This window comes from Salvelinus namaycush, chromosome 23, assembly GCF_016432855.1.
Source record: "Salvelinus namaycush isolate Seneca chromosome 23, SaNama_1.0, whole genome shotgun sequence".
In the NCBI taxonomy this organism is placed as follows: domain Eukaryota; kingdom Metazoa; phylum Chordata; class Actinopteri; order Salmoniformes; family Salmonidae; genus Salvelinus; species Salvelinus namaycush.
The window spans coordinates 6,278,312-6,291,891 of NC_052329.1; the positions used below are offsets into that span (position 1 = coordinate 6,278,312).

General features: G+C 42.7%; 1 protein-coding gene across 1 annotated transcript in view; it reads right to left on the reverse strand.

Moving 5' to 3' along the window:
* Window positions 1-1,747: 1,747 nt before the first annotated feature.
* LOC120018043 (SR-related and CTD-associated factor 4-like) overlaps window positions 1,748-13,580 on the reverse strand; it is a 44,942-nt gene continuing 33,109 nt past the window's right edge. Inside the window, exons 13-14 of the mRNA XM_038961002.1 lie at window positions 3,380-3,509; window positions 1,748-3,142 (exon numbers count right to left, since the gene is read on the reverse strand). Coding sequence (XP_038816930.1) covers window positions 2,532-3,142; window positions 3,380-3,509 — 741 coding nt within the window. The 3' untranslated portion in view covers window positions 1,748-2,531. The remainder of the gene's footprint in view (window positions 3,143-3,379; window positions 3,510-13,580) is intronic.

The following is a 13,580-nucleotide window of genomic DNA, read 5'->3' on the forward strand; positions in this document are numbered from 1 at the left end:
AGATGCATACAAAGCTCTCCCCCGTCCTCCATTTGGCAAATCTGACCACAATTCTATCCTCCTGATTCCTGTTTAAAAGCAAAAACTAAAGCAGGAAGTACCAGTGACTAGATCAATAAGAAAGTGGTCAGATGAAGCAGATGCTAAGCTACAGGACTGTTTTGCTAGCACATACTGGAACGTGTTACGGGATTCATCGAATGGCATTGAGGAGTATACCACCTCAGTCATCGATGCACTTATTGATGAAGCCAACGACGTCGTCCCCACAGTGACCGTATGTACATGCCCCAATCAGAAGCCATGGATTACAGGCAACATCCGCATCGAGCTAAAGGCTAGAGCTGCCGCTTTCAAGGAGCGGGAGACTAATCTGGACGCTTATAAGAAATCCCACTATGTCCTCAGACGAACCATCAAACAAGCAAAGCGTCAATACAGGATTAAGATTGAATCCTACTACACCGGCGCTGACGCTCGTCGGATGTGGCAGGGCTTGAAAACTATTATGGACTACAAAGGGAAACCCAGACGCGAGCTGCCCAGTGACGCGAGCCTACCAGACTAGCTAAATGCCTTTTATGCTCGCTTCGAGGCAAGCAACATTGAAGCATACGAGAGCACCAGCTGTTCTGGATGACTGTCTGATAACGCTCTCAGTAGCCGATGTGAACAAAACCTTTAAACAGGTCAACATTCACAAAGCCGCTGGGCCAGACGGATTACCAGGACGTGTACTCAAAGCATGCGCAGACCAACTGTCAAGTGTCTTCACTGACATTTTCAACCTTTCCCTGACCGAGTCTGTAATACCTACATGTTTCAAGCAGACCACCATAGTCCCTGTGCCCAATGAAGCGAAGGTAAATTATCCTCAAAATGTTCTACAACTGCACCATCGAGAGCATCCTGACCGGTTGCATCACCGCCTGGTATGGCAACTGCTCGGGATCTGACTGTAAGGCGCTACAGAGGGTAGTGCGTACGGCCCAGTACATCACTGGGGCCAAGATTCCTGCCATCCAGGACCTATATAATAGGCGGTGTCAGAGGAAAGCTCATAAAATTGTCAGGGACTCCAGTCATCCAAGTCATAGACTGTTTTCTCTGCTACCGCACGGCAAGCGGTACCGGAGCACCAAGTCTAGGACCAAAAGGCTCCTCAACAGCTTCTACCCCCAAGCCATTAGACTGCTGAACAATTCATAAAAATCCCCACTGGATAATTTACATTGACCCCCCCCCAACTCTCTGTACACTGCTGCTACTCGCTGTTTGTTTGTTACCTATGCATAGTCACTTCGCCCCCACCTACATGTACAGATTACCTCAACTAGCCTGTACCCCTGCACACTGACTCGGTACTGGTGCCCCCTGTATAAAGCCTCGTTATTCTTATTCTGTTACTTTTTATTATTACTTTTTATTTTAGTCTACTTGGTAAATATTTTCTTCTTCTTGAACTGCACTGTTGGTTAAGGGCTTGTAAGTAAGCATTTCCACGGTAAAGTCTACACTTGTTGTATGTGTGTATGTATGTATGTTGCATGTGGCAAATAAAGTTTGATTTGATTAACATGTAAAAGTGAGACCCTGGCTACTATCCCAGGTTTAAAAAAGTGCTACATTGCCCTCTAGTGGTAGACAATGGAACTGCCAACAGTTTCCCTGGTCAGTGAGTGAAAAAAAAAACATTGCATTTAAAATTTGCCTCCCATGAAGAATTTACAAGAGACACTTGCTTAGTACAAAAATAGTTTACTAAAAACAAAACAGCTAATGATACAAATTCTGAAGCAAAATATTTTCGGGTTCTGAAGCGCCCACCCCAATCAATACAAAGATCATCGTGTTTTCGGATCCAACCGTAAAACTGACAACAAATAAAGTTTGTTTTTCTAACTGGCCTAGTGACAGACTTACTTGAGAATTAACAAAACATTCACTCAAAATATACCAAACAAGATATTGGCCTTCATCAGCACATACAATATATACCAAGCAGTATTCTTCTCTGTGGTTTTCTGTCAGAATATACCAGCTCAAAATAGGACAAAGTTATTCACATGAACTGACTGCAAAATTAGACTTCCGTTGGTTTAAACTGTGATATTCTCATCGAGTCGGTTTCCCAGACACAGATTAAATCTAGTCCTGGACTAAGAAGTCATTCTAACAGAGATCCATCCATTTATTCACGGACTAGGTCTATTCTGTGTCTGGTCTAACCGGACCATAATGTTTCTTTGTGTTAGTCTTAATGTCTTTGGAACGGTAGAGAAATTGATCAGGGACAGGCTGTATTCTTACAAAGTTTGTGTCTGACTCAAATGTGCCCAGTCTCCAAGTGGTTCTCTTGAGGCCAGAGATAATCTGGGCTGTGTTCAGTTACACACACTGTAGAGAAACTAAACTCTGTGTTTTTATTGGACGAGATCAGGTCGTTCATTCCTGTTCCTAAAGGTTTTCTCCTTACAGGACCCTGGAAGCTGATCCCCGTCTCTTCAGCTCCACCCCCTTGGCCCCTGTCATCACCGTTCAAATCTATCCTGTCGGTTCATGAAACGGTCCCTCCCCTCAGGCCCACCTCTGGACCAACCGTTTCCCCCTCTTCCTCCTCTCGGAAACCCTCTCGCCTGCTCCCCAAACCTCCCCCAATCCCTGTCATGTCCCCCAAACCCTGGCCTCTCGCCCCTGAAGTGTCTCCCGCCCTCCCAGTTGCCACCGTCTTCCCCGGGGGGTCCAGGCTGGAAGGGATGTCTGGGGGGTCCGTGAGGAAAGTCCTCCATGGACTGGTGGCCCATGGGCATCCTGAACCCACCTGGAGGGCCCCCCCTGGGGGGGAACATGTGGTTGGGACCCCTGGAGCCCATCATCATTGGGGGCATGTTGGGGGGAGGGAGGTGAGGGGCGAAAGGGGGCGGTAGTCCTGGACGAGGCTGCATGGTCATCATGGCCGGCCTGGGACCCAGTAACACTGCGGGGCCTGGAGGACTCATCCCGGCCCCTGGCCCTGGAGCTCCCAGCTGGCTGTCTGGAGGGTCTGAGGGGCCAGAGAGGCCACCACTCCCTCCAGCCTTGTCTTTAGACCCCGAGTCATCTTTGGTGCTCCTTGGCCCTCCCACCACTGGTGGAGGGAAACCTGCAGACAGAGCAGACACATAAAACATATGGGTTAGAAAAGTTCAAATCAAACAAATGACTAACATCATATCTTTAAACATGTTCGTGATTATAAAAAGGTTGGTTTGGACTTCTTGTATATTTCATAACAAATATGTTATAATTCTACAATGACAATCCGGGGGGGGGGGGGGGGGGGGGGGGGGGCGACGACAAGGTTTGTTTGTGATCCCTCTAGTTGTTCATTTGGTGTTACCTGGAGGCATCTGTGTGGGGTTGAAGCCAGCGGGCAGGAAGGAAGGGGGTCCACCGGGGGTGAGAGAGGGGGGAGGGCCAGGGAATCCAGGGGGACCACTCATAGACCTTACTGGCTGGACTGGAGGCACCTGGAGACACAGAAACACAAGAATATCACTGTTAAGACTAGATCAACTTTCTCTGTTTTAACTGTTCTGAGGGCAAAAGGAGGAGACTTTCAATATTAGGAAGGTGTTCTTCATGTTTTGTTCACTCAGTGCTGTCCGGGGGTATCATCGGATGGGGCCACAGTGTCTCCTGACCCCTCCTGTCTCAGCCTCCAGTATTTATGCTGCAGTAGTTTATGTGTCGAGGGGCTAGGGTCAGTCTGTTATATCTGGAGTACTTCTCCTGTCTTATCCGGTGTCCTGTGTGAATTTAAGTATGCTCTCTCTAATTCTCTCTTTCTTTCTCTCGGAGGACCTGAGCCCTAGGACCATGCCTCAGGACTACCTGGCATGATGACTCCTTGCTGTCCCCAGTCCACCTGGCCGTGCTGCTGCTCCAGTTTCAACTGTTCTGCCTGCTGCTATGGAACCCTGACCTGTTCACGGGACGTGCTACCTAACCCAGACCTGCTGTATTCAACTCTCTAGAGACCGCAGGAGCGGTAGAGATACTCTGAATGATCGGCTATGAAAAGCCAACTGACATTTACTCCTGAGGTGCTGACTTGCTGCACCCTCAACAACTAGTGTGATTATTATTATCTGACCCTGCTGGTCATTTATGAACATTTGAACATCTTGGCCATGTTCTGTTATAATCTCCACCCGGCACAGCCAGAAGAGGACTGGCCAGCCCTCATAGCCTGTTTCCTCTCTAGGTTTCTTCCTAGGTTTTGGCCTTTCTAGGGAGTTTTTCCTAGCCACCGTGCTTCTACACCTGCATTGCTTGCTGTTTGGAGTTTTAGGCTGGGTTTCTGTACAGCACTTTGAGATATCAGATGATGTAAGAAGGGCTATATAAATAAATTTGATTTGATGTTACACAGTACACCTCAACATGTTGCACAACGCACATAATTAAGCAATAAGGCTTGAATACCTGCACCATCATTGTCAATAACACACGGCCAAGGAATGCTCTTAAAATGACGCAATAACACACGGCCAAGGAATGACCTAATTCATACTCTTATATAAGGGGCTTCCACCATATTGTGATTTGTACCGCATACAAGTTAAAGTACATGTACACAACACTAATTCCATTCCTTTACCTTTTCAAGCTTTTAAAAAAATTATTATATGAAAGCTAGCTTTGCTGTTATACTTAAAAGAACATCATGCTTGATTGGGGCAGCTGGTAGCCTAGTGGGTAGAGCCAGTAACCGAAAGGTTACTGAGCTGACAAGGTAAAAATCTGTCGTTCTGCCCCCTGAACAAAGCAAGTTAACCCACTGTTCCCCGGTAGGCCGTCATTGTAAATAAGAATGTGTTAACTGACTTGCCTAGTTAAATAAATAAAGGTTACATTGAGCTGTTTTGTAATGTGGTGCCTGCATTTCCTCAAACTTTTATTTTAGCATTATAAACTGGGTGGTTCAAGCCCTGAATGCTGATTGGCTGACAGTCGTGGTATATCAGACCATATACCACGGGTATGACAAAACATGTATTTTAACTGCTCTAATTACGTTGGTAACCAGTTTATAACAGCAATAAGGCACCTCGGGGGTTTGTGGTATATTAGCGTTGTGCCTAAGAACAGCCCTTAGCCGTGGTATATTGGCAATATACCAAACCCCTCTCGTGCTTTATTGCTTAAATGTACACTGAGTGTATAAAACATTAGGAGCAGCTTCCTAATATTGGGCTGCAGCTCAAGTACATTGCCCTCAGAACAGCCTCAATTCGTCGGGACATGGACTCTACAAGATGTTGAAAGTGTTCCGCAGGGATGCTGGCCCAGGTTGACTCCAATGTTTCCCACAGTTGTGTCAAGTTGGCTGGATGTCCTTTGGTTGGTGGTCCATCCTTGTTACACCCAGGAAACTGTTGAGCGTGAAAAACCCAGCAGCGTTGCAGTTCTTGACACACTCAAACCGGTGCGCCTGGCACCTACTACCATACCCCGTTCAAAGGAACTTAAATATTTTGACTTGCCCATTCACCCTCTGAATGGCAAACATACACAATCCATGTCTCAATTGTCTCAAGGCTTAAAAATCCTTCTTTAACCTGTCTCCTCCCCTTCATCTACACTGACTGAAGTGGATTTAACACGTGACATCAATAAGGGATCATAGCTTTCAGCTGGTCAGTCTGTCATGGAAAGAACAGGTGTTCCTAATGTTTTGTACACTGGGTGTGTATTTCATAGCATGTTTTTTTGTCTGTAGGTGCCCAACATAACAGGTGTGTTTGCCTCAGTCACTCATTTATATAGAGTTCTATAGAGCCTGTCTCCATTCCTGATTGACATTGACATAAACTCAGAATATGACGGTGCCACGTTGAAAGTCACTGAGCTCTTCAGTAAGGCCATTATACTGCCTATGTTTTTCCTATGGAGATTGCATGGCTATGTGCTCGATTTTATACACCTGTTGGCAACGGGTGTGGCTAAAATAGCCAAATACTCATTTGAAGGGGTGTCCACATACTTTTGTATATATAGTGTATATATACAGTACCAGTCAAAAGTTTGGACACACCTACTCATTCAAGGGTTTTTCTTTATTTTTACTATTTTCTACATTGTAGAATAATAGTGAAGACATAAAAACTATGAAATAACACATATGGAATCATATAGTAACCAAAAGAATGTTAAAAAAATCTAAATATATTTTATATTTGAGATTCTTCAAAGTAGCCACCCTTTGCCTTGATGACAGCTTTGCACACTCTTGGGATTCTCTCAACCAGCTTCACCTGGAATGTTTTTCCAACAGTCTTGGAGTTCCCACATATGCTGAGCACTTGTAGGCTAACTAGCAGTGTTTGTGCTGAAACTGACATCTGGCTGCACATGTAGCTATCCACGTAGCTAGCCAGTTTGACTATCATACCGGAGTAGCTTGATGAGCAATGCCCATTGCCTGTATCATAAGTTAGCAGCGTGGCAGTTTCCCAATGTTTGGTGTTGACGATTAACTTTACTTAGCTAGCCCAGCTATGCTTATTAGAAGAATGTAGCTAGCTAGGATATATTGTCAACATTGATTTGTGGTGGACGATCTATAAAGCTATGGTGCAAGCTCGTTGGCTTGTAACTACTACTGACTAGTTGGCTAGCTAACTGGCTATAATAGCAGCCTAGGACATTTGCTAGCTTATTTGTTTGTGCTCTGATTTAGTTTACACAGATGACATCAGCCATATGAAAAACCTTCCATAGCAAAAATATACCTAGCTAGCTAGCTTCCTTTGCTTGTTGCAATAACAAGGGGCGGCAGGGTAGCCTAGTGGTTAGAGCGTTGGACTAGTAACCGAAAGGTTGCAAGTTCAAATCCCCGAGCTGACAAGGTACAAATCTGTCGTTCTGCCCCTGAACAGGCAGTTAACCCACTGTTCCTAGGCCGTCATTGAAAAATAAGAATTTGTTCTTAACTGACTTGCCTAGTTAAATATAAAGGTACATTTGTAAGTCGCTCTGGATAAGAGTGCATTTAAAGTTTGAATTGATTTTGTCACATTCTACAACTTAGATTTTTGGTTGAGATGGAGACGTGAATCCAACATAAAAATTATACATTTATAGACACACTGGATATTGAATTGTGTTTGGTTGTCAACGCAACCAAATATCAACATTTGAAGATGTATCTTCTGCTTGGAAAGTTCCATCTGTGCTACTGACTTAGTCTGGATTTAATTACAGTTTGTCTACAAATTAATAATTGATATGTTGGATTCACGTCTCCACTTCAACCAAAAAAATCTAAGTTAAAGAATAGGAATAAATCCAATCATACTTTAAAGCTGCAGTATGTACATTTTTGGGTGACCCGGTCAAATTCAGTTATAGATCTGTCAATCTCATTGAAAGCCAGTCTAAGCAGCAGTAGATATGTTCTATGTTCTATATATCTACAGTATGTCCTCTATTTCTATGTTTCCCGATCTTACGTTTCGTTTTTGCATCTTTTACTTTCGGTTTTTGTACACCAGCTTTAAAAACAGCTGAAAATACAATACTTTTTGGTTATGGAAAATATATTTCACAGCGGTTTAGATGGTACAATAAATCTCTACACTATACTTGCTTGTTTTTGTCACAAACTGAAATTAGGCTAACTTTTCTAATTTCAGCAAACAGGAAATGGCAGAGAGCGATTTCTGCATTGTTCACCTTTTAAAAGCACTTTAAAATAAAGATGTGATTTAGTCCAATTCCTTAACTTTGATTTTTGGTTGAGATGGAGATGTGAATTCAACATAATAAATTCTTAATTCATAAAGTTAGTGGCACCGAAGACACTTCTCCTTTAAAATGTTAATATTCGGTTGCTTTGTCAACCAAACAACCAAATATAGTAGATAACTTTAGGCTAAGGTACTAACAAACTAATGTAAAAGTATTTATTCAACAAACTAATGTAACCGTATTTATGCAACAAACTAATTTAACAGTATTTATTCCACCTTAAAATCAGTAACACATCCATGGCGACTGAGGTTATTGTAACTATAAATGTCTTATGTAATAATAGAAAACGTATGTTCAAGATAGAGTGCAAAGGTCGCAGGTCGGTGGAGATCTTCACAACTGCTGTAATAATCTGTGTAGAATATTGAACAGCGTCGATCACATCGCACCATGTACTTTAATGTAATCTCATTCTCAACTGTAATCCAGGTTATTGGGTTGTGCTATTAGATGAAGCACAGTGATAACACAATGAGTTGATGTATAAATACTAAATATCTGACATTGTGTTCCCATTTGAACTTTGTTGTGCTTTTTAAAATGGTTGTGCAGTGATAACACATTTACATGACAATTATACAAATCTGACATTGTTTTTCCAGTTGGAATTTGGTTGTGCTTTTACACTGAACAAAAATATAAAACGCAACGTGCAACAATTTAAAAGATTGTACTGAGTTACAGTTCATATGAGGAAATCAGTCAATTTAAATAGATTCATTAGGCCCTAATCTATGGATTTCACATGACTGGGAATACAGATATGCATCTGTTGGTCACAGATACCTTAACATGTAAGGGGCGTGGATCAGAAAACCAGTCAGTATCTGGTGTGACCACCATTTACCTCATGCAGCGCGACACATCTCCTTCACATAGTTGATCAGGCTGTTGATTGTGGCCTGTGGAATGTTGTCCCACTCTTCTTCAGTGGCTGTGCGAAGTTGCCGGATATCGGGGGGAACTGGAACATGCTGTTGTACACATCGATCCATGGATGACATGTCTGGTGAGTATTTTGCCCATAGAATAACTGGTACATTTTCAGCTTCCAGGAATTGTGTAAAGATCCTTGTGACATGGGGCTGTGCATTATCATGCTGAAACATGAGGTGATGGTGGCGGATGAATGGCACGACAATGGTCTTCAGGATCTCATCACAGTAGCTCTGTGCATTCAAATTGATAATCGATAAAATGCAATTGTATTCATTGTCCGTAGCTTATGCCTGCCCATACCATAACCCCACCATGGGGCACTCTGTTCACAACATTGACATCAACAAACCGCTCGCCTACACAACGCCATACACTCTGTCTGCCATGTGCCCAGTACAGTTGAAACTGTGATTCATCCATGAAGAGCACACTTCTCCAGCGTGCCAGTGAAAGGTCAAAGGTGAGTATTTGCCCACTGCAGTCAGGTCAAGACCCTGGTGAGGACGATGAGAACGCAGAGGAGTTTCCCCGAGACGGTTTCTGAGAGTTGGTGCAGAAATTCTTTTGGTTGTGCAAACCCCCAGTTTCAACAGCTGTCCGGGTGGCTGGTCTCAGATGATCCTTCAGGTTAATAAGACTGATGTGGAAGTCCTGGGCTGGCGTGGTTACACGTGGCCTGCGGTTGTGAGGCCGGTTGGACGTACTGCCAAATTCTCTAAAACGACATTGGAGGCAACTTATGGTAGAGAAATTAACATTAAATTATCTAGCAACAGCTCTTGTGGACATTCCTGCAGTCTGCATGCCAAATGCATGCTCCCTCAAAACCCGAGACATTGTGTTGCATGACAAAACTGCACGCTTTAGAGTTGCCGTTTGTCCCCAGCACAAGGTGCACCTGTGTAATGATCATGCTGTTTAATCAGCTTCTTGATATGCCACACCTGTCAGGTGGATGGATTATCTTGGTAAAGGAGAAATGCTCACTAACAGGGATGTAAACAAATTTGTGCACAGAATTTGAGAGAAATAAAGCATTTTTGTGCATATGGAAAATTTCTAGTAAACTTTTATTTCAGTACATGAAAAATGGGACCAACACATTACAAGTTGTGTTTATATTATTGTTCAGTATAAATAGTTGAAAGCACAGTAATCTCTGTTAACCCAGAAGTCATTTGGTCAGCTGCTTGATTAACTTCAGTCTACACGCAGGCAGTGGTGTACTTACCATTAGGCAGAAGAGGCAATTGCATCACGACTCACATCATCAAGGGGTCTCGTGAGCAGGGAATACAAAATAAAAAAATACAACAGTGCACTGTTTTGGATGCTGGAATTATTTTGGATGAACGTACGAAGGTAACCTACTTTTTGAAGTGATTTGTTTGACAATCTGATGAAAATGTCATGACTGGTTGTGTTCATGGCACATTAAAAGGTAAAAGATTTTTTTTTTTTTTTTTTTTTACAGTTAAGTAAATGTCTTTACTATAAAACCCATTGGATAAAAAATGTGGCCGCAGAAGCTGCCCAAGCAAGATTCAAAAAGCATAGTAATAACACATTGGGATTTCAACAAACTTCTTGCTGTCTTTTTTGAATGGGCAAATAAAGGGTCGAATCTCATTGATCAACGTCTCAACCAAATATTACCCACATTTTCACATTGAAATGACGTGGTGTGCCCAGTGGGATGATACGGTGGGGACTGAACTGGCATCTGGAGGGCTGTTGGTGTCATATCCTTGACAGACTCTCCTACCGCTGTGCCCTTTGGCAATGCTCTTAAGCCCCAAAATAGCTCTTGGGACACGGTACTGTGGCTGACAAATATGTGTGTTTGTGTGTTGTCTGGGGGGGGGGGGGTAAGAGAAGAGCAGAATACCACTTTCTGTTGTCACAAATGAACAAAAATAGTTGTATTGTATACAGCCCACATGTTACGGATGACATCACATATTAATACCAGGGAGTCAGGGGTGGCTGGTGAGAGGAGCTGTAGGAGGACAAGCTCATTGTAATGGCTAGGATGGAATAAACGGAACAGTATCAAACAGATCAAACATACAGAAACCACGTTTGACTACGTTCTATTACCTCCAGCCGTTACAACGAGCCCGTCCTCCTCCCACCAGCCTCCACTGCCGTGAACAGGGAAGTAAACCCAGGTGTTCCTGACGTCAGAACTCAAATCCTCAGTGCTTTAGGTGCCAGTTATAGACGGGCCGTAGATAATATCCTGACCATACGTCACTCTTCACAGGTGAGTGTGAAGTTTATACTCCTCACCTGATTCACATTGACACAACACACTCCGGTATCATTTCAATTTACATCAATTGTGAGTTTAAAGAAATCAGTGGAAAACATTATTATTTTATTGCCATGCTATCGCTACTGACAAAAACACACTCATCTTATAGTTGGAGTAGTGAGCATGTCTAGTATTTAAAGACGGGATTCAGAGAGTCAAATGACACACCCAGTGTGTCAGTGCACTGCAATAAGCAATGGTGTGCATTGAGAAATATTCTGTATAGACACCGATGGAAGACGATCTTGGCCATGTACTGTTATAATCTCCACCCGGCACAGCCAGAAGAGGACTGGCCACCCCTCATAGCCTGGTTCCTCTCTAGGTTTCTTCCCAGGTTCTGGCCTTTCTAGGGAGTTTTTCCTAGCCACCGTGCTTCTACACCTGCATTGCTTGCTGTTTGGGGTTTTAGGCTGGGTTTCTGTACAGCACTTCGAGATATCAGCTGATATCAAAGAAGGGCTTTATAAATACATTATTTGATTAAGACTGCTGTGACATGCAGATAAATACAAGGTATTTGTGACCGTCTGGCAAGCGCCAAGGGATGACCAGACGACATGACCAGAGAAAATAGGTCTTCACCGTTTCAGTTGTAAATTCTCCCATCAAGAGGCTTTGCTGACTAGGTTGTGCTGCAGTTCCATAACGATGATGACAGACCCTTAGCTCATGTCCTTTTGTGATCACTGTAGTGCAGGGGGTGCTTAATGAACTCATCTCCTTGAGTTCTATAAAGCCCTGCCGGTTACACGTTTCTCCCTGGCACCTACTTGATCAATGAATGTTACTGATTGGTTGGAGTGTCCACACCTGAGGGATTCTCACACTGCCAAGCTGAACCGAGCCAAGTTGTACTCAGCTGGCCTGAGTATCGGGTGCCAGCAGTTTGGTTCCAGCATGTACGACAGTGTGAAAAGGGTACTGGTTTCCCAGGTAGCAATCAGTCCTTGGTTAAAAGGCAAGGATAAACATGAGCAGGTGTGGAGCCGTGCTGGAAGGATGGAAACAGTTCAGACCATAAGTTCTGACAGATGTACTCAGGTGTGGACTAAGCATTGATCATGGATTTTTTCTCTCTCTTCAAAACATCAAATTGAGAGTTTGTATGATAATAGTAATCTTACTTGATATGGTGTTTTTATAATATATGCCAAATTGCCAATTAGCAGATGCTTTTATCCAAAGCGCCTTACATTAATGCCACGTATAAGTTTTCATATCGGTGGCTCCCAGCGGGAATGGAACCAACAACCCTGATGATGCAATCAACATGTTCTACCGACTGTGGGAGCCACACAGGACCACTTATAATAAGTAGAAGCAGTTGTTACCTGTAGTACGCCATATATGGTCAACAAGTTAACGTTTTACGTCTGTTATGTTCCAAGTTGTAGGATACAGTTCAAAAGCATGGTAGCTATGGGTACGGTTACCGCTGGCGTCGGTAATTATGTTTCATAGTAGGTTATGTGAGTTTAAAAGAAGAAACGTCTGTGCCAAAAGTGATTGGTCTAACACACACACACACCTGAATCAACTAATCAAGGGCTTATTGAAGCACCTGGGGTCATGCTGGACGGGAACAGAAATATGCAGTCCTTTGGGTCCACGGGAACAGGTTGAGAAACACGATTGTACAGGGTTCCGATTGAGGTTTTGTGATACCTTCAGATATTGTTAACATCCCTCAAAATCAACTCATCTTTGAAGAAAAGGATACCTTGTTTTGATCACAAATTCAAACAAAATGTGTATTTCTATCAATTTAAGAATGATTAATAAACAAGTGAAATTCATACATTAATTATTATTTTTTAAAGCATAATTATCCCTTTTACTTACGGGAACTTGTTTGTTGTTCTCTTCAGTTTTCTATAGATTGTCTATATGTCTAATGTAACCGTTGTCACGTATTGACCATATTATTGAAGGGAAACTGTAAAAAAATATATATTAGTGGCTTGTACCACACTACCAGTAACCTACCTTTACTTTCATTGCTTCCACATAACATGTATGTCCTTTGGATTTAAATGGGGGCAATTAATTTCATCAACAACAGATACAAAAAGCTTAAGAGGGACTGCACATGAGCTGCAAGTTCATTGACAGTATTAAGTAGTTCAAGGCCAAACAAATAAAGCTTAAAAAAGGGGGCAATCTACAAAACAAACAATAACACCGTCACATTTTAAGGGTAAACGGCTTAGGGATGGGGCTGGAGAAATGCAACCACTCTCAAATTCATAGAAGGGACTATGGATGAAAGGACTGACCATCCACGATATCAAAATGATAGGTTTTAACCATGTTTCAAAGCTATAGTGTTTGTAAACAATCTAATTGCAAACTAACAATGGAGTAAAAACACATTTACTGTGTATTTTGTGTTCTGATGGGGTATGACAGTTGAACTAAGCTCATCAAGGCATTTCTAAGTTAATATTTGTCAAGAATCAAATGGGTATATATATCATTAGTATAGATAAAAATAGATGTAGCAATCACAGATTGCCACTTTAAT